We start from the raw sequence: 22,301 nt of genomic DNA, 5'->3' as shown, positions 1-22,301 counted from the left end.
TCAGGTCTGGACTAAGGATGACCTTCGCGTCTCTCCTATCGGCGTCTAGAATTTGATGTTTTAGTTGTAGCATTACGTCCAGCGGGGAGAGGTGGGACCTGAAACCCACCATGGAGCTTGGAACATGTTTTTGTCTCATAGGATAGTGAAGCTTCCAGCCATCAGAAGCGAAACGATGACTGCGAGGAGCTGCTTATTTCAATGATATCAGTGTGGTATTTATGGTAGGTCGTCAACTTACGCGGTGTGACAGGTACCAAAGATGGTGCTCTTTTCACTGAAGCAAGGCATACGTTCGCAATCTTCCCTTCTTCCTTACCGTTGTCCGCTAGTGCCGCCGGTATGACCATACCATTATCTTCACGACTCCGTCTAAGGTCCGAGGCTGACTGCATACCTGAGAGACAGCTTGCATGTCCGTCGTTCTTATATATTCCAAGTTCCTATGCAAATTCTATAGTAGGTAGGGTGTACTGAGAACGCGTAGCATGCCTCGCATACTTGACGCACTTCGGAAAAGCTGAAATTCCTGTTAACCCGAAAAAGGGCGCATAGGCCAAACCCCACTGATTTGAGGAAGGAGTAGCCAACTGCTGTAATCACTGCCCGTTTGCAATGTCGTGTATAATTTATGTGCGCACGAGAATAGATATAATAAAGAGACTAAGCAATCTGCGATCAATCTCCGTTTTCAGCGTCATTGCCATCTCTCAGCAGCTACGTTAGTCTCACTGAACCTTTCTTTGGCACCTTTCACATCTGTGTTACTAGCACCTCTTCAAGTTAAGCGTCAAACGGTGTTTCTTTTTTGCCTAATTACTCACTTGAAATGAACTATCCATCTCCTGCGTTTTCCACTATGTGCCTGAGAAACTGAAAACAAGTTATAGTGCTCAGGCAAAGGACACGGGGACAATACCGTTTCCAACACATTGAGTGTATAGTTGGGAGCATTGGTAGCACTCGATTCCCCGAACAGTTCCGTGTAAATGACTACGTGACTAGGTTTTCTTCTGTTTCTTGGCTGTGCAGCTAGTGACAGTGCAAAAGCCCATGCATAGTTCCAGAGAAGATGTCTCTCTCCTTGCCGTCCTGTCACTTTGGGGATCCCTTTAGGCACCTGGAAAAAAATTGAGAAAGAGTTGATTGAGATTCGCAGTACCACATTGAATAAGGTATCAAGCTGCACCTTATTTCCCAGTTTCCCTACAGAAAATAAGGAAATAACTTGAATTTCGAATAAGCATTAACCCAGCTGCATGCGCTAATTCCCTTTTTGTGGCTTGTTGCATAGTTTATGGTGACTTCTGTCACAACGTGCTAATTAATCCGCTGAATGCATAGCTCTTAGCACTCGCCAAAATTGCATGCGCACAATCACAAATTGGTCCTTCCCGTTTTTCGTGATGCCCTCGGTGAACCTCTGCTCTGTTGTGCAATAATCCGGCTTAATTTCTTATAGTGCAGAAGTCCGAAACCATTATATCTGAATGTGTAATTAATCATCTGCCGTGTACGCTACTTGACGTAGTCGCAGGTCATTGAAGATAATCGATGATTACACCAGTACGCCGAAGGCAGTCTATTATAATGATGCTCGCCGTTGCTGAAGTCTTAAGCAGTTAATAGAGCTGCAGCCGGAGCCAGTCGTTTATAGGTGGTTACTGGTGCTAATACTCCCTGTTTTCTCAAAAAAACTTGAAAATGTTGGCGGTGACAGTGACGGTTGGTTTTAATGGCACAAGCCTCCCGCGGAAAATTAGCACCGAGGGCACCAAAAACTTACAAAATGTGACAATTCCGCGTCAGCGCCACTGAACACTCGCCCATAAAAGAAAACATGCAGAATATAAATTATTTGCCGGTATTTTCAAGTAGAAAAATGACTATTTTGAAGGATCTCCTTGACATTCAAAGCTCTCAAAGAAAGGCTGTTAGGTTGTAAGGTTTCAAAGGTTCTGCGAGTGTCCCCTGACCTACAGGCTTCTACAGCACCAATGAGGGGACGGGGCGCGAACAAAGGTAGGATGAGAACTTACACTTGCAGGAAGCTGAGATGAAAGCGACCACGGAGAGCAGGACATTCTTTATTGCAAGACTCACGTTCGCGGAAACGGTTTGCAGCAGGCTACGAATGGCACAGGCGAGCCCGTTGATGCGGCTACCAGGATGTGTTCCAAGAAGGGTTTTCAGCACACACTGAGGAAAGCCGAAATTTCATGGTTTAATTTGTTCAGAAAGTACTACTAGCCTTATTTTGAGGCCCTTGCAGGAATAGGGTACAATGTCCTCTTTCGGACTCATAAACTGAAGTTCACTGGACGGAAATACTAACACAAGAACAATTGCCAGAGGCCCGAAATGTTCGAAGGAAAACATAATGCATAAGTACAATAGAACAACGCATAGGGTCACGTATATAGACTATAGCTTATGAAATAGGATGCAAAAGAGGACAAACAATGCCATAACAGAATGTTTTTTTTAAGACTTATGAAACCTCGAATGAATATGTTCTGACAAGTTATAAAGAAAAAAAAGGCCGCCACCGTCTGGAAGACGTAGAAGTAACGAGCGTCAGGTTTATTGGCCATGCGTAAATCGAATCTTTCCGCATCCAGCGGGGCCAGTGAAGAAAACCCTGAGCGGTTCGGAAAAGTAACAACTTTTTCGACCTAGCGGAGTGATCGACGCCAAGCGCCATCTATCAAACAAATTGCGATGCACGTCTACCCGTTGTCGAGTTACGCAACCTATTGATACGTCCCAAATGGAATTTGCTTCATCCGGGTGGTCAAGATGGGCCTAGAACTCGTTTTGCGGTGCGATATAGTAACGCTTCAATTAGTAATTGCATGCATAAAATGTTCACTTGTCGTCGGAATATATATAACGGAACGAATGTATACATATCCGTAACGGGAGAGTTTTCCTACATGTTATACGATATTTTTGGAGGGAGGTGGTGGCAAGGAAAGCAATGGGAAGGCACAACCAATTTTAATGGCCGCCATCTCGGATTCGAGAAACCGGATCTATGCCGCCATTTCGTCCCTTGGCCTCAAACTCGCATAGTTCTACCTCTATCCACTATATCGGACCGTGACGTCAACATTGACGCGCGGCAGGTGGTTGCTTCTATAGTGCTATTGTAGATGGCGCTACAAGTCTTAGTGCGAGATGTGCTGTTTTCTACTTGCTCCACAGATCATCCTGTGATCTTGAAACCTTGAAACGTGATGAGTAAGAGCTAACGCTATTAAAAATTAAGAAATTAAGGTTTGGTGTAACATAACAAGGTTGTTACTTGAACAACTACTTACATAACATGAACTGAATAACTCTTTACTTCTGTTTCCTTTATCAATTACCACTTTTTTGCACCAGAATTGCAGCTCTTCTCTTATGCCATTGCCTCATACCACAGCCTGTACGGCTTCTGTATTCTGTAGGCTTACGTGCACACACTGTAAGCACAGCCAACTTGCGGCAGACTTTTAACGGCACTGGTTTCGTAGCAACTGCACTACGTTCCGTACTAATACACTTTATTATCTGCGGAGAGCTTACAGGAACGCGGCAGTGCATTGCTGTGCTCTTCAGTTTTGAAAAGAGCTGAGAACAAAGCAAGAACTGAAGGCTTTGTGAGAGTTATGGACATTTTACGCTTTCCAGTTTTTATATTGGGATTTCTACTTGAGTTCATAGAGAAAAGGGATGGCATATGAGGTATTGACAGACTGCTTGCTACGAGATGAACTAGGACAGTATTTCTAAAGAAACGATTAAAAGTTAGTCGCTGTTGAAGTCTTACCGCCAAAGCCTTTACCAGTTTGGCAAGAAGCTCATCCTGAAAGCGGAAAAGAAATATCGGGATCTTCAAAAAGGCACTATGACAAAATGAGGACGATGCGCACAGTAACCTTAGAATAATAGCGGAGGTTCTGCCTGTTATTTGCTCCAGTGCTGTAGTTTATGGAGTTTTACACAGTGACTTTGAAATTTGTTTGCAAAAATACTCTGAGATCTTGCCACCAATTTCTTACCATAATACGGCATTCTTCGACACCTGTCGTGATCTTTGGATATGTATCTTCCACAGCTTAAATATGGCAAGCATCTTGATAGAAAAATTTGCACTTAACAATGAACCGCCTAGTATGCTGGCTCTTTACGCAATGAAAAAGAATTGGTCCAATATTTTAAAGCGAAAGCTATACTGGCCGAGAACTTCCGATGTGATTTCGCCGTGGCCGCAATACGAGGAGGCACATGACGTCACAACGCGCGCCCGTGGACACCCAAACTGCGCTTTCTTCTTTCCCTCCCTCCTTTAGCCCTTCCTTAAAGGCGCGGTTCGGGTGTCCACCGAGATATGCGAGATGGTTAATGTGCTTTGCGTGCTCGCCGCGCCATCTGGCATGACGTTACACCGCGCGGCTCGCCGCCGCCGTTTGGTATGACGTCACACCGCGTTCCTCGTCGTTGCGCTCGCCTCCGCTCGCTTCGCCAGCTGCGTTGCATGTCTGATAATATGTCGGAGGATTGAAAAGGAGAGCTCGCGTGCGCCGCAACCACATTTTTGTCGTCTTTAATGCGACAACAATATAGCTAGACAACCAGACTAACCTGGACTTGCAGTCAAGATTAACCAAGGCTAACCATGCTATGCCTTAGCTTTCGCTACGTATATCCTGGCATAGATGAGCTAAGCCCCTGTCAATTTTTCTCCCCATAAAGCAACAGACACGCCATATATGAATGACAATGCGATTTCTTTAGGGCTCTAACACCTAGTCTGTGCCTAGGTGGCAGGTGAGGCACCTAGGGCAGGTTTCCTTTAACCTGGTGGTCACACAGAGGGGCCGCCCAGACAGAGGCTAAGTATAAGAGCTAGCTCTAGTGACCTGAAACATTGGGGTTGAAGGATATCTCGAGCTGAAACCACGCACAGGCGTTCATCCACAGGCAGGAATACATAGCGCCGTCGCATAGCATAGCATAACAAAGGAAACTGGTTACCTTTCAAAACGTGGAATATAGAGCTATAGGCAAAACTGTTCGCACAAATGTGTTCTCTTGTCATCTATTACTAATTCGCTGTGTGGACCGAGTAGTTAAGTGCAGGGGCTGTGGAAAGCCTACTCCACACTACAAGGAAAATGGGCCATGCAGACGCACAACGCAGCTAAAGGTGTAGAATGTACGGGTCTTACCGTGACAAGGTCACCTTCTTTGCACAGCAGCAGGGTGTCGGTAAAGCACTGCAAAAGGAGTCGTTGCAAGCATCAACGTACACCGTTAGGACTATGAAATTGACGGCGCAATAAAATATTGGATTACCTCTTTAGTTCTACAACCAGCCTAGGTGATGCCGCGTACAGATTGTAACGTCGCTTAAATAGAACCAAATAATTCCTTCTTGGCTGCGCCACTGATTCGTTCGTGCTATGTCTTGCCTACTAAAGCGGCAACTGACAGTACATTTTCATACGTACAAAGTTTAATTGTGATATTTTCCTTATTCGGGAAGCATTAATTGGATGATCGCATGCTTTATATTCTGAGTTGCCACACCAAAACTCAGCTTTCACTACAGATGAATCGTCAGCGCCTTGTCTCGTCATTACCAGAAATATGGAACCAGAAAACGCCACTGGGGAAAAAATATTTGCCCCATAGTGTAGACAGCTGTATTGCTAGCACATCGGAACCGCGATATAAGATTGCCGTTCTCGAATGATCACCTCAAAGGAGGACGAATTTTTTCAGAGCGATAGTTGCATTGCGGACAAAAACTACTCAACGATGTGTACAGGACCTGGTTAACGACAGCTGGCGAGTAGGCGATAAACCGGTGCTTAGCACCCAGGACATTTCCGGGCACTCCATTCCATGCATTCTGAACAACACTGACGGCAGTAGGCATCCAGGCAACTAATCTTGCTATTCTTCTCCAAGAACGAGCTTGAACGGTTATGGATAGTCCGATGGCTTAGTCGTCCTAACTATCCTCGCGTTCAGGCCTCTAGATCACGGACTTGAGTCCATATTTGTGCAACAAATCTGCCAGCGCGACACTCCTTTTTCGGAGACTAGATTTTGTGCATGTAGATCCGGTTATGAGAAGAGGAAAGGCGCAGTAGCTATCTGACGTATCTGATGGTTTAATTTAGTTTGTTGGGGTTTAACGTCCCAAAGCGACTCAGGCTATGAGGGACGCCGTAGTGAAGGGCCCCGGAAATTTGGACCACCTGGGGTTCTTTAGCGTGCACTGACGTCGCAAAGTACACGGGCCTCTAGAGTTTCGCCTCCATGAAAATTTGAGCGCCATGGCCGCGATCGAACCCACGTATTTAGGGTCAGCTGACGAATGCCATAACCACTGAGGCACCGCGGCGGCACTCACTCTTCTGAGGACCTCAATCGAACCATGAGCGAACGCATAAAGGAGAGTAAGGATTAGTGGTAAAATTGTGTGAGGCGTCCAAGGAGACGAGGCTTACCTTTTCCAGATTGAGGTTTTTGGGAAGAGTAACGGTGATCGGCTTCTTGCAGACTGGGCTTCTGGTAATAACTTTCTTGCATCCGGAGACATTGGATACGCAGCACATCGGCTTTACTACTCCCTTAATTTTGGTGAGATCTGCAACGTCCGAGCTGGATATATGACTATGTGAACTATACCCTTATTCAAGTTTTTTCTCCTCTCATTGCAAACAAGAGCCAGCTACTGCTGATACTCCTTGCTACTGGGCACCAGGCCGCATATTTTTGTTTCAATGCGGAAAAGACATGGCCGAGCTGCGCCGTTTTTTCATTTATGTTCACAATGCAATGGCTCAAGTCCAGCAGCTCACATGCCACGCATACCTAAAGCTCTGGCGACAAGCTATAACATGTCTTGTTTAAATACTCGGTCATTTAAACTGCTTTCATTGCAACTTTTATGCCCCTTCCTGCGCTAGTTTACGGAGATTTAGACGAAACTGACCGCGCTTTGGATAAAATGTCAATACATGGCTCTTTTGCTGCTTTTTCTCGCATGCTCTAAAGCTGCGGTTGGAGTTTCAGTTGATGAAATAGCATACATTAAGGATTGTAAAGAAAAATCTAAATATCCGATGCCGGAATGTGTCACAGTTTTGCGTGTTATACACTCACTAAAAGGACCACGAGAAATATTAAATCATTAGATAAATTATGTCTTTTAAATGGTGAGTAAGGACTAAAAGAAAGGGATCTCCACTCATGTATTTAGGCCTTATGATCACAAAACTCAATTTCGCTGAAAACGCTGCTTTATCCTGAGTTAGAAAGAAGGCAGGAAATGAAATACAAGCATTGTCATTGCCAGCTGTTTTAGAAAGCAATCGCGGTGGCACATGAGCAGTTCCTGCGCGGCTCCATGAGGATATGTTGCACCTCCTGATAACGGCGATCACGGAGTCCTTTCTTTTCTTGCCTTCGTTAGCTGCATTAGTGTTGCAGAAAAATGAATGGATCCATCTTTCCCTGGAGTTTATAAATGCGTCTTTCACTACCTAACAAGTGTCAACATAGCCACGAAGAGCTATATAACCTATGATTATCACGAACATGAATTCGATGTCATTCTCCATCGGATGCCTTCAGTGTTCATTTTGAAACAAGATTCTACACTGGCACTCCAGGCAATATGTGTGCTTTCGAAATAGTTTGCGGACACATCAAGAAAATTTACTTCACAATCATACTTCTTTATTCGCGTCAACACCGCAAAAGAAGACACAGCTGGAGGTCGCGGAGGCTATCTTTCATGCAATTATAGGGGCCAGTCACAAGGTTTGCTTTGGTTGCTGTGGTTTAACGTCCCAAAGCAACTCAGACTATGAGAGACGTCGTAGTGGGCGGCTGCGGATATTTTCGGCAACCTGGGGTACTATAACGTGCGCTGATATCGCACAGTGCAGGCGCCTCTAGCGTTTAGCCTCCACCAAAATGCAGCCGCAGCGGCTGGGATTGAACCCCGCGTCTTTCGGGTCAGCAGTCGAGCGCCATAACCATTGAGCCACCAGGGCGTCTCCACTCACAAGGCTCAGTGAAATACGTTCCGAGGACGGTGTTGCCTAGGCTTTGATCTAATGCTGCAGTCTGAAATCTGAAGTAACATATAGTGATGCAGTACTGCGGATCTTCTTTAATGTGCATAGAAATAAGAATTTTCCTCGATAACATGCCCCGCCGCATGGAAAAAATAGTGCAATCAAAAATTACTGTCCACGCATTCGCTATTAGAGATTCCAGAAGGTGTAATGCTTAATAGACTTACCAATGCCTAAGACGCTGAGGACAATTTCGATGATCTCCAGGAAAGCGGCTACAGCACCATCGACATTCAATTTCAGAAGCGCCGTGATCAGGCACTGCGGAGCAAAGAAACTTTTGCTTGTACACGTGGTGGTAGCGGTGAAAAGAGCCGCTGAGTGGCCTCGCTACGTGGTCGGCGTCCCTAGTCCGGGACACCGCATGACGAGGCTCCGTCTCGCGCAAGTTTCACTAAGAGCCCTTTGGAACTCAAGCCAGGAGCAGTTGAGGAGGGCAGCCTCCCATGCCTCCCGGGAAGGGGTAGGGGAAAGGGGGGAGGTGGGGATTTTGAGTACATGCCCACACCATGTGGAAGATATCACAGGTCTCCCCACAGTGCGGGCATCGCCCATCCGTGTTAGGATCGTAATGTTTGAAGACTGCAGGACAGAGTAGAGTACATGTCTGCAGGCGCCTTAAAGTTCGCTCCTCCATGTGTGTACAGCCGGCGGCAGTATGAAAGGCAACACAATATGGGCATTCAACCAATCAGTGCTCAAAGTGTGTAAGCAACGAAGCGCAGTTTTCATTTTCTTTTGTATATAATTATCCTCTGAATTAGTGGTTTTAGTGGTTTCTGAGAAAAGGAAATGACGCAGTAACTGTCTCACATATCTCAACGGACACCCGAACTGTGCCGTAAAGGGAGGGAAGAAGGAGGGAGCGAAAGAAGAAAGGAAGAAGGAGGTGCCGTAGTGGAGGGCTCCAGAATAATTTCGACCACCTGGGGATCTTTAACATGCACTGACATCGCACAGCACATGGGCGCCTTTTTTGCGTTTAACCCCCATCGAAACGCACCGCCGCGGTCGAGTTCGACGAATTGTACATGAGACATTATCTTTTTCCGCGAAGAAAGAGCAGCAAATATTGTTATTCTGGTGCATTCAGGCGAAATCTGAAAGTAGACTGGACCTCATTTACTGAGTGAATATTTATTATCAGAGATCCGAGCGCCCTCACAGATTTACGACAGTTCAATGAGTAATTACTGCACTAATTGGTGATTTCCCCTTAATACACTAGACTAACAGCGTTTCTTCCTCAATTTGCTTATCGATTCAGCCTCGCCTTATCATTTTACTAGCGATCCTTGTTATCATATCAGAGCGATAGCAAAGGACAGGCACTGGCCACCTGTTTGGTACCTGTAATTGTGTGAATTTTTCATCAACTGCAAAACTTCTAAGACGGCTGGTTGTATCGCTTATTTTAGCGTTATTTCTTAAATAGACTTGCTCTACACCTGCGGCACCAAAGTCTTTACAAGGGTGGTGGATGCTAGAAAGTGTACTGCGGAATGAAATCTCTTTGCGGGCAAGCTGATTGCTCCCTTCATATTACAGCTGCCGTAGATCTTACATCAGCTTTTATATGAGAGAAACGAGAAAGGGATACCCCGAGGATGAGGCGCATATTTCAGAGAGCAGTGGAAGTGTCTTGTTTCTGAATAATCAAGTTCACAGCTGCGTATAATTTTTTTATTTCACGGAATTTGATTTTAAATTTGACCACTGCACGAAAAATGATATCGTGAAATATATGTACAGCTCTATACTTCAATAAATGCCCTCTTGTTTACAGATTAACCGTTGTTTTTGGAAGAAAAAAGATTCAAGCTTGTTTCTACGAATTTAGGTAATTTTTATGAACGAGGTCTTAGCATCGAAGCGCCAAGGTAGTATAATGCTTTATTCAGATTATCGTATAAGGGTATAACAATTCTGGATTACCTTTTATTCATCTCAAGAAATGCCCCAAGATAGTATTTTTCGTTCAACAGCATTTATGTCGCATATGTAGCAACACTTCTCATTTAATCTACTTATAGTTTTAGCTCCATATTCATTTTTTCGCCTGTGGAGTAGCGATTAGGTCTGGTGCATGAATTCGTGCATGAACCCCGCATCTAGCGTATAGGCCGGAATTTTCTCGCGACATGGATTACAATGTATCGTTCTACAAGCGATATCCAGCTTTGATGCTCACTAATGAAGTAGCTGGTAAACGGTAATATGGTGCAAAGGATAATTTTGTGTCTGCTATGCAGTCGTCACGGAAATGTTTATCAGAACTTTATTTTATGTCTTGAATGGTTAGCAGTACTGCTTTAATAAAATCATAGCTTGTACTTGGGGCATGTCACAAAACGTGGCATTTCAGGCTAACCCAAATGTTCACCTTGGTACCTAGTAGGCAGGTCCTGCTTGCGTATGGTTCTAGAAACAGTCTTGAGAACAAAATAGTGTGGCGGTGGCCACGGGCGATAGGAGCCTGGCCACCGCTCGTAGATAAGCAGCGACTTCGGTATGATGTGGTGTGGTAAGGTGTCGTATGCGAGCGCAGATCAGACTTAACGTCGCAAAATTTCCCGTGGCATAAGAGAAATAACGCTGTGGAGGCATTATGACCCGAGTGAACTTCCAATGGGACCTGCACCGAGCTCCCTCACCGCAAGGCTTGTTTAGCATTCCTTCTTATTTGAAGGCTGTTGGCCTCACCGTGATTTGATTCCACGTACACCTGATGTTTAGCGCAGTAGCTAATCTGCAGTGCCACCGCAGCGAATAGCAACATATATTATTCTTTTGTAACATTACGTGCGCGACTCAAGAACTCCACATGAACGACATTTTGTTTGCTTGGAACATTTTCTTCTCATTAGTACCCTCTAGATTTATTACGACGTCGATGAGTAAGAAAACAATAGCATTTGATTAGCGTACAGTGCTCTCGTGTAAGAGGTAATTTCTCTGCCATTTTAAACCTGACCCTTCAAGACACTTTTACTAAAACCAGATTAGTGAAAAACTGTGAGCTGCGACTCTGTGAATATTGAAATGAACTGCAAATATCTACGCACCTGCAGAAGTTTTACCAGGACTGCTATGATGTTCGTCTGTAATCCAAAAAGAATGGAAATGAAAAAAAAAATATTGTTTTGAAAATCGCACCATATTATCTTTTGTAAGTAAACCACTTCAACGCACTTCACTACTAAATACTAAATACTCGTGACAAATAAAAGCACTCAGGTAGTGTCCACAAATGTGCACCTAGAGGGTAACTGTTATTTGAAACATACACCAAGGAGATATTCCAGCGACTGCTTTTTTATTTTAGAGTATTTAGAGGCTGCTTCAATGTTTTGTAATATGAGAGCATGAAACATCAATTAATTTTGTGACGATAACAGTGTTTCAATAAAATTTATTACCATTTTTGCCTACCTGTAATTTTTTACAACACACGAATTATTAGGTTATGGATTTCTCCATGCCTCTTTTGTGCTTCTGAAGATCTTGCCAATCGTCTTGATGACACAAATCTGGCGCATATTATCGAAATTGCTCGCTGCCCGACCTGCCTTGTGATTCCTTTATTCGTGGTTTCACATTCAACACCCTGCACTTCCTGTCACCCTCTTCTGAATTGACTGCTCTGTCGTGTTCGAGTCTTCGTGAAGACACAACTGCTGTAGCCTGACAATCTCAGCGGCCATGGTCGGCCGTAGTGGTGATTTATCTCAGTGCAGCTCAAACGAACTACGTTCCTGACAACTCTTGAGGCCTTCAGGTGCTTCCTGAGTACTTTGGGCTTGCGCGGGCTTCTTTTCGCATGCTCATTGGACCTTTTTGCATTTTATTTGGCCCTATTTTTTTTCCACGGGCATGGGTAAAACCATCTTCAGGCCACCAGGATCATTTCTTTAAAGCCTCCCTCCTTTAATCCTAATTCCTGAAGTTTACATTTGATAAAATTTTGCTCACCACAGTCGCGTTGCATAGGTCCAGGCAGTTCCCAAGGCACTGAAAGTAAAAGCATTTTTAAATTAACGGAGGAATTTTCATCGCTAGATTCAAAATTCACGGTTCTCTACCACCTGCTTAGGGGATGAAAAAAGAATGCATGCGTACAGATAGCTTGCAGTAGCGTAAAGCACGCTTTTTTAAAATTAAAATTTTTGGTTCATTAAAAACTAAACGTCTCAATTTTCAACTCGCTGGTACACTAATCGGCAGAACACCAAATTTTCTCTCCTATGTGTGCCTAAACTTTTAGAAGTATTTTTTAGTGTTTATCTTGATGGCTTCATATTCTAAAAGAGGTGGGAGCATAAACCGAAGCCCTCGAGAAGTGTCCTCAATTAGGAAAGTTGGCACAGTGGTACGGCAGCTTATGATTGTTCCATGGAATACGCACTAGCAGCTGCGCTTTAAATTTTCAAAACGTACATATTTTTTTTGCGAACTTTTGCTTAACGAGAATTAGAAAAACTTGTACTCAGATCTTGTACCCGCCTACATAATATCTTCATAATCTGTCCTTCAGACTCGAAGGCAGTAGCGTCCCGTCATGCTACTAAAAACATAGATTGGCACAGAAGGAAGCCATTAGTGAAACACGGATACTCACCTTTCCAATGTCCAATATGTCAGGTACAGTGGCTTTAAGGCACTTGGCTGGAAGGCAAACAGCGTGTGGCTTGCTTAACACACCGTAAGATAATTTTCTGTTGTAGCTAGCCACTGCTTTAAGTAAAACTGGGTGTTGGGCCTAAAACGAATATCCCAATTGAGGATAGGTGTACGCATAGTTCTAGTAAAGTCTCATTTCACCCTTAAAAGAGCCAGCGATGAGGCACATTAGAAAAGCCTGCTCAGAGTGCCGCAAAGACGAACGAGCGTTCAGTATTAACAATGAAAGTGGTGATAAAATTAGCAAGGAAGTGACATGCAGAGACGCCTTCGTGGGAAATGGATTCAACTGCGATATGGACACAGGACTGACAGGTGCTTTGCTCTAGTTTTTCTGCTGTACAAAAGAAAAAACGCAGCTTCAGAAACTTTGAAAGTACATTCCTTTCTGGATATGACATCGGCTTATCCTAAAATAAAAGCCGGAAGCTAATGAATGATTGATATATTAATTTAGTGTCGTTTTCTTGCCATGAGCACGCAATACCCATGCGGCCCTGCATGGCACACACTTTGGAGTTTGTCACCCAAGATTACCATTCTCTATGGAAGGTTCCTACTTTGACTCCCTGAGTCTTGCCATTGGAAAACGCAAGTTATTAATTTAACGATGGTTGCCCAGATTGATGTGGGGGCAGAGCGGGGTGTTAAACTGGCACTTGCTTTTCAGTTGCGCGGTGAAACAGCTGAAAGCAGGCTGATAGTGAGCCGATGCTAGCACTGCGAAAACACTAACGACTACGACGAAATGCCAGGTGATCAGTGCAAATCAGGCAGTGATGTATGCGTCAGCTTTAGATTTAAATGTGTGTTTGGGTTTCCTGCGCTCAGCTTCAGCTGCTGTACGACGCTACTTGTTGTCTTAACTCTCCGTTTTTCGTTTCCCATGCTCTGCCGCCGCAGTGACGCACCTGCTGCGTTGAATGGCGGGACCCACAGCAACCCATTACCTCTTGCTCTAACCCGCTTAAATTCAGCCCGCTGTGGTCAGCAGGCTTCTGCACCGCTTACCGAAGGAGCAGAATACATCACTGCTCTCCTCCCTGTTGGTGCCGGTTTAAAAAGGCATCGCTGACTGCATATGAGTCCCGCGGCTTCCGAGCACGAAAAATTATGAGGTGCACTTGTCTCGTTACGTTCGGGAATACAGAAGCTGTGTGCAGTCCGCCACCTGCGCCGTCTGCTGAGCTAGCGGCATACATTGTGAGGGGGCTTTTAATGGATGCCGCATGATGGCGCTAAGACTGCACGCCAAGCTAGGGTGCCTCGATGCGCGCGCGCCCTCTAGGGTGAGGTCACCCTTTGGGAGGGCGAGTGCCGCCTCCTCGGCCGGGACGGTCCACCTGCGGCCATTTTCATGCCCTTTCTCGCGGCGGCGCGGCGGCCGTAACACGTGCGTTCGCTCTGTCGCCTTTTCTCGTGGTGCTGACCGGTGGCGCACATCGAAAAATGCCGGGTTGTTGTGTGCCGCAGTGCACCAACCACTCCAGAAAGGGATGGAGAATGTTTCAGTTCCCGAGGGACCCCAAGAGAAGGCTGCTTTGGACAGTAAAGACCAAGCGCGACAAGTGGCAGCCGACAAACACATCGTGCATCTGCAGCGTGAGTAAAACTTTCCTTCGTATGCCAAAGGATTCGCATGTGCGTGCCGTTGAGGTACGCGATTCATTTTTATTGAGAGAACGTGTGGAGGGTCTGAACAGGGACATGTAAATATGATCGCTCTGAAATTAAGTGCCGCTGAGGATTAGCAACTTCGTGCACAGGGATTGTGTGGCAAATGTTGGGAGCAAATTAGATTGCTCACAGAACGAGTATCGCTGCCCGGAAAGTGCCGCACCTTTTAAGAAAACAAAAATGCCCGCGTTCACTTGACGAGAGAGACTGAAAAAAGAAAAAAAAGGAGGCGTTGTTCGAGTATTTTTCTTCGAATGAGACTTTCTCGCTGAAAAAAAGCTTGCGGCCTTTTTTGGTGCGCCTGCTCTTCTGACTCACTGACTACATTTTAACTTGAAACAATGAACATGAAATCTCTTCACAATGGCGCACACAATTCCCCTTCATAGTAAAATAAAAAAAAAGTGCAGTCTATTTTGATTATGTGGGCTCCTAAGCAATCATTATGTTGTGTAAAGGCGAGAGCGTTACTTGTTGCTGAGTGTAGGGCTGCGGCGAAATACTACTGCAATGTGTAGTGCGGCTATGTAATTTTTGCGAGGCTCCGAAAGTTGCTTATTATGAGGTCGCGACAAAGCGAGACGACAAATCGGTCATATTGCGATCTCTCAGCTGGGTTTTATTTGCGGAGTTCTCACCATGCCCTGCCGCCTACGGCCACGCTTTGCTGTCTCGAGTGGTGATGTGGACACGAGTGATTGAACCTCAGACGGTGAAGACGGCATAGCACCGTAACCTCGCTCTCCGAAAACTGAAGGCCAGCTGATGTTGACCGCGGGATTTTCCTTTTAATGCACTCGGTAGCTGCAGAAATATTCCGCTGTCTGCTCGCTCCTTCCTTCCCAAGAAAGCTATGCTCGATCCCAAGAAAGCTATGCACCAACTCGCCCAGCAAGATGTTCTTCTACATTCCTTCACCACGCCGACAGGTTTAAACTTGTGCATTGTCACCCCCGCGGTGACAATACACTCGTCATAACCCCCCGCCCGGGTTAATTACGGGGGGGGGGGGGGGGGGGGGTGCTTGCCACGCATTCCTGCCACGGCAACGGCGGGCTTTTCGCACAACGAGCCAAGGAATGCGAGAGCTGCCCTCGCATTAAAACGTTTAGCGACAGCCGTAACAGTGTACCGACTGCAGCTCACATCACTGATGCCACCTAATTGATTTCATTGCTCGGTATAAGATGCGCGGAAAGCCGCTTATAGTACACATGGCATAATTGTGCTCCTGTGCTTGTTACAAATAAAATTAGTGGTACTGTCCTAAAAATTTTATAACAGCTGAGAAAAAGTGAATTTGTTCGGTTAGTAATGCATGCGAAAATAAAGCTTCACTTTTTCAGTGCATTCTGCATAGGCTTTTCTTGGTACCTGCTATCACTTATTTCGCACCCTGTCCTTGAGCACATGCACCCCCTCGTCTCTATGACCTGCATTGTTTGCTGCGAGCACATATTCATGATGACTGGAATTTTTGTTCGCACGTTGCTATATTAATTATCTATACTTGGGGTCTGTAAATAAAATCTCGCTCTGGGTGCTCTACGGATGCTCTCCGTCAAGCAAGTGTAAAACAAAGTTTCATTTATGACACACTTGGTTATACTACACAGTTTTGGACATACCAGTTATATGATATACTTGGTTTTGTCTATATCATCTACAGTGAAACAAAAATGCTAATGTGCCTCAACCTTACACATTCATTTGCAGGCTCACTTTGAACCAAGCAGCTTTGAACAGCATCGTTCAGATGGATGGAAAAAGCTGAAGCCGAATGCAGTTCCAACTCTTTTTTCATTCAAACGTAAGTTGTTATTTCTAAAGTCCGGATAAGTATTATATAGCTATTGTTACCTGCATTGCTTACAAGCCGTCTCGGGAACATGCTTGTGGATAGCATTAAATAAAAAAAACATTATTAACCTTCTGGAAATGTCGGGTTCGTGCACGTTAGCGTACAACATTAACATGCTTGCTCCTGTTTATGTGCGTTCTCAAGAGTACACTGTAGAAAAGATGTGATCCTTGGTCCCATCTTGCTTGTTGTAGAAAAGAATGTACTAGCTCGCCAGGTCGAATAAACCGATCTTAAAGTGCATATTTTTTTATGTTGCAGCTTTACCTAAGAAGCGAAAAGCACCGAAGGAAAGAGCGGCTTCAGAGATCTCGCTCTCAAATGGTAAATCAGATGCGACCCCCGTGGAAGCAAGCAGCTCGTCATGTGAAGGAATAACGCTCTCTGAGACCACGGAGCAGTCTCAATTCAGACCTCCGCTTCAGGAAGATACATCCGAAATGGACTCGTTCCAGGTCAGCAATGTCATTGCTGAGTGTCCACAGCAGGTTCAGGATGCAGACAGGAGAGAGCAAGCCGGCGAACCTAGTGGGACCCAGACTGCTTCCTCGTATTCTGCAGAGCTGAAGAAGCAGCTAGCGGACATCACGAGGAAATACACAGACCTTCAGGACCATCATGCTGCCGCCAGAAACAGTATTAAGGGCCTCAAAAATCATGTTCAGAGGTTTGAAAGCGAAATCAGGAATTTTTCAAAAAATGTCAAGTTCCTGAATAAAGATCAGCTCCGTGCTCTGTCTAGGAGCAACAACCGGGGCAATTCCTGGACGCCTGAAACGGTCAAGCAAGGCCTTCAAATTAAGTTCGCTTCCGGGACAACTGGATATGAAACGCTCAGAAAGCTGGGATATCCCCTTCCGTCAAACAGGACACTGACTCGCAGGCTCGAAGGTTTGAAGTTCCTTCCGGGGATACTTCACGAGGTGATTGACGTCATGCGGTGCAAGGCAATGGCCATGGAGGAGGTGGAGAAAGATTGCATCCTTTTTTTGGATGAAATGGAGATTTCAAGTGGATATGAGTTGGACCGTGCTGAAGATGCGCTCCTTGGAGGAAAGACGCTACCGCCAAAGCCTGACGAGCCTGCCAATCACGCGTTAGTGTTCATGCTAGGCGGTTTAAATCAGAGGTGGAAACAGGTGATCGCTTATGAATTCACCGGACATCACGTAGAGGGCTCTGTGCTCAAGCACTATGTCCTTGAGCTTGTTCAATTATGCAGCCAGGTGTCCCTCAGAGTTCGTGTTGTGACATCTGATATGGGTGCGTCAAATCGAGCGATGTGGCGAGACTTTGGCTTTTCAAGCCACAGGAACTCCTCAACTGTGTGCTCTATACCACACCCATGTTTGGATGGAAAGCAACTGTTTTTCACGGCTGACCCTGCACACGTTCTCAAAAATCTCAGAGGACAGTTACTAAGTTCATCAGTTTTTACGTTGAGTGACGCCACTGTAAAGGAGAACACCTGCCATCCTCGGAGGTCAAACTCGAGCATGTTCAGGCTGTGCTCGACTATGACGCAGAGCACGAGCTCAAGGTAGCGCCCAACCTATGCGAGGTGCACACTAGCAGTGGCCATTTCACGAAAATGAAAGTTGGTGTTGCCGTTCAGTTTTTCCGCGAAGCACCAGCTGCTATTCGGTTTTTAATAAGAGCATCTGTAATTGAAGAAGAAGCTGAAACCACTGCATGGTTTTTGGAGCTCATTTTCAAGTGGTATTCTCTAATGTCGTCTCGCAACCCAACAATGGCCTTAAGTCGCAGGAGTATGGCCAAGTATTATGCCGCCCTAGGCACGTTGCACACGGCAATGGAAACCATTAGAAGTACGAAAATGGGGTCCACATCACTGTGGAAACCATGCCAAGCTGGCCTTCTCATTGCAACAACCGTTGTCATCCACCTCCAAGAAGTGTTGCTGGGAAATGAGGGGTACGATTTTTTTCTTACCAGCAGACTCTTACAGGATTGTCTGGAGAACCTCTTTTCGGTGGTTCGACTAAGAAAACCTGTGCCCATTGCGTATGATATGAAATGCGCTCTGAGGCTTGTGAGCGTGAGCCAGTTTTTATTTACCCCACGGACGACGAGCTACGATCTCGATGACCGCGAATATCTGGTAGACCTTCTCTCCCAGGCAAAGAAAGAAAGGACAGAAGTGGAAGCTGATGAGATAAATGACTCAGAAATTCTGTTCATTGAAGAACTGTCCACAACAGAGTGCAGCATTCTACACTACATAGGAGGCTTCATTTTGAAAGGAATCTTGCCGTCTGTCAGCTGCCAGCAATGCAAGGATGCCCTACTGGGATGTGCTAGTGACGAACATGCCTCTCTGACTGCTCTGAAGGAATATGTGTCAGAAGGTGGCAACCTAATTTATCCCAGTGATGATGTGATGCACATGCTCAAAATCTACGAGGAGCACTTTGAAGGGATAAACTCATGGTGCACAGGCAAACTAGTGACAATGAAGTCACCTGTCCGCTCACTTACAGCATACCTAGGAAAGGTCTGCTGCAAGCAAGCATACCGACCGCGCTTGAAGCTGTGCGCAAGCCATGATGAAGAAATACGGAAAACGCTGGCCGACAGGTACGCAAGATTGAGACTGCGCATCTTCCTCCGACACCTTCAGAAAGCTCGTCTCAATGGTCACGCAAGCAAGACGTGTGCGGGAGTTAATTTAACCTAAGCTTCTATCCACGCTGAAGTACACTCATGCTGCTAGCATTAGCAGAGTTCCTATTTTTACACCTAATAAGTGTCCTAAATTGCACTGACTCCAGGTTCTGAAGACAAGGATAATCTGCAAACATGCCTTCAAAGTACCCTGAAATATTTTTTTCCGGGGCAAATAAACAACTTTCATAGTTTTAAACAATATTAATGATTGTTTGTTTTCAACTAACCTCTGATCGCGGCAATAGATTGTTATTTTGTCTTTAAAACACTGTCTTAAGTGCGCGTTGAATATACTAATGCAGTCGACTCTCATTAGTTTGACCTATTAATGACCTCAAAATTTCGATTCCATTCGAGTATAAACGGATGTATTTTCACTGCGACTAATAACTTTCCTCATCATTTGACCAATATACAGTGGTCCCGCCAAGTTCGAATGGCCGACTACACGAGTATAAAAATGCCTGGAGATATTTGGGGTTTTCAGTGCACAATGCATGCATGCGCGGCTCAGGTACTGCGATATTCGGTTCGTGTACGTGTGGCGAATGCGCTGGCTTTTATTTCTTAGGACAAGGTACGTAAAGCACATTAAGCTTTTTCCTTCTACAAAAAAACCGTCATTCTAGGTTGACAATAAATGTGAATAAGGCAACTGGAGCGTTCTTAATTAGTTACACAATTGAGTAATTGAATGCAATCTACCTGCTTATGATATTGCTGTTATTAATTTATTTTAATCCTGCAGTTAGGTTCCTAGTGCGCTCTATGAACTCTTTCCAATCTAGCACCCGAGTCGCCGTGTGCTAGGAGAAACGACCGTCCAAATCTTAAAATATTTGGACAGTTGCCCCTTACAAGCCTGTTCTGTTGACACTTCATTAGAAAAGGCGTGAAACGCAGTTGTATTGTCTTTTGGTCGCGAACACAAGCGCGCTTTTGCTGCGGCAAGTGAAAAAAACCTGTTGGCGCACGCCCCGCGCCTCTGAAGTGGGCATGGCAATGGCGGCCGCCGTAGCAGACGACGCAGTCGTCTTCAACCTCAGCGGAGCGCGCGCGCATCGAGGCACCCTAACGCCAAGCAGGAATGAAATTTATCGGAAACGGAGGATATTTGGTACTCGGTCGATTGCGACATCTTTAATTAACATGCTCATAATTACTCATGCAAGCCTCAGCACACATCTCGCCGTTATTTTTTTTTTAAAGCGGACCTTAGCATCCGCAGGGCAGCGTCCCCATGTCGCAGGTCGGCAGCCCGGGTTCGATTTCCACCTAGACCTCAATTTTATTTCCTTATTGTTATTTTATAATGAGCACCATTTGCTGTGAACACGTTTTGCGGACAGATTTTGCGTACTGTTGACCTTTATGTGAGTCTTCTAATGCTTTCGCATTAATAATTTTAATAAGGAGTGGGCGCCGCTGCGGATGTGTTAGAGAGTGTGTGTCCTATCGTCTCCATGCCTGTGATTGGGAGCCGTACTTCCTCCTCTCCATCTGACTCCTGCAACCGATTCTGATTGGCCATTCTCCTCTTCTCAACTATCTTAAACCCTGCTCGCGGATTTGCACATCGCGGCCTCATGCTGAAAATAACGGCTGTGCGCTGAGAAAATAGTTAACAGTTTCCTTTGTAATTTCAACAGTTTCAGAGCTGTTTAACCATCAACCCCTGATGTAGCTATCGTCTAAGCTTTCGGAATCTGGACACAAAGCACGGCAGCTTAAACGGAACTATTTGTCATCAAGCAAGCCCTGATGAGACAATACGCCACAAAAAAACCTAATCTGTTGCCAGAGAGTTGACCCTCTAGGCTATTCAGACAGCAGTCAGGCTTGTTCTCACTCTGTTCACCTTTTGCAGCGGCAGTCGAACAAAAACGAAATATAAGTTTTCTACTATAATCTTTTTTACGCGAACGCACCTTGAATTTTTAAAAACATGCCGACGCTTTGTCCTACATTTCTATAGATAGCACTAGTCTATTTTGATGATTAAAGGGGCGAAGGTCATCACCGGCATGAAACACTGCTCAATACGTGTAAGGTACAATGTGCATACTTTCATGGGCAGCTCAACGCCTGATAAAAGGTGTAAAGCGGAAATAGGGAACAAATAGGAATTAATTAGCAAAAGAAACGAGAGTAATAAATACGTTGGCAGCCATACATAGAGAGGGGTACAAAGCCTGGGCGTACGAAAATGAAGTCCTGAAAAAAATGCAGTGCCAGTAAAAAAAACACCCAATGGCTGTTTGTTTAGAACATGTTTTGCGGTCGAGTATGCGTCGCCAGCGCTCAGAAACTAATGAAGGAAACTGTCACTTTCTCCCTGATTGCGCCAAAATCTAGGACTTCTGTGGGTGCGATACGCACCCCGCTCCATGCAACAGAAAGAATCCTTTGTATCTGTTAACTTTTGAGAACGCTTGTACGTAGATAAAGGTGGAGCAACTCGATACTTGACCATAAAAAGCATAAAGAAAGAACCAAGGGAAGGGGCACTTAAGACTTGAGGTGTTGAAGAAAAAGCGCTTGGGAAATTGTAATGATAGACTGCGGACAAATCCTTGCAATGAAAATGCAAAATGAGGACACACCTAACAGTGGCGAGCGTCACTGTAGCGACAGGATATATTTTTTAATAGCGGAATTGCAGGAGGCCTTAAACATATAGGAGAAGGCTACTCGAAAACCTATATCAAACACCGCAAAAAAGACTTAGACGGAACAAGCACAACACAAGCGAAAAAGTCTTCATCTTTTTCGCGCTGTTTAATATGAGTAACAACCAACTCAGCCCGCTTCCAACTACTACTAGAGAAAAAGTGCGCCTTACTACATCTGGTTTCGATGGCAGTGGGCAACAGCAGAGCAAAGACGTAGATGAAGGGAGACATGGCAGAAGACGGTGATGTCAGGCGGTGATTACTCTTAGGGGCCAACACTACTGCTGTGTGCTTGACGGCTGACGTCCCGGGTATTTATCTCGATCAAAAAACCCGGCATTTTTATATTTCTTTTAACACGTGCTGTCCCGAGTTCAGAAAAAAACAAATACCCAAGGATGCCAGAAGGGAAAATACGCATCGCCTACATCGGGTCAAAACATTCCTATGTTTGTTTTTTCTACCCAGTCCTGCTCGGGTGTTGAATATGGACCTCGGCGTTTCCTTTTTGGCTACTACTCCAGTGGCTTTGGAGAGTCATGCGAGTGAGTAGCAAGTTTACCCACAAGGACTTCAAAG

At 45.2% G+C, this 22,301-nt stretch overlaps 1 protein-coding gene across 1 annotated transcript; it reads right to left on the bottom strand.

Moving 5' to 3' along the window:
• Positions 1-929: 929 nt before the first annotated feature.
• On the bottom strand, positions 930-22,014 carry LOC144100351 (uncharacterized). The gene is made up of 10 exons (XM_077633328.1): positions 21,893-22,014; positions 12,763-12,809; positions 12,117-12,155; positions 11,210-11,245; positions 8,312-8,405; positions 6,507-6,646; positions 5,217-5,264; positions 3,815-3,850; positions 2,040-2,199; positions 930-1,120 (listed from the first exon to the last, which is right to left on the bottom strand). Exons 1-10 carry the CDS (start codon positions 21,951-21,953, stop codon positions 1,113-1,115), a joined length of 669 nt encoding a protein of 222 aa, XP_077489454.1. The 5' UTR covers positions 21,954-22,014; the 3' UTR covers positions 930-1,112.
• Between the last annotated feature and the right edge of the window lie 287 nt (positions 22,015-22,301).

The sequence above is a fragment of the Amblyomma americanum genome, chromosome 8 (assembly GCF_052857255.1).
Source record: "Amblyomma americanum isolate KBUSLIRL-KWMA chromosome 8, ASM5285725v1, whole genome shotgun sequence".
NCBI classification, from domain to species: Eukaryota; Metazoa; Arthropoda; class Arachnida; order Ixodida; family Ixodidae; genus Amblyomma; species Amblyomma americanum.
The sequence above is the reverse complement of the archived record's forward strand: the minus strand, read 5'-3'. Positions and strand labels throughout refer to the sequence as shown.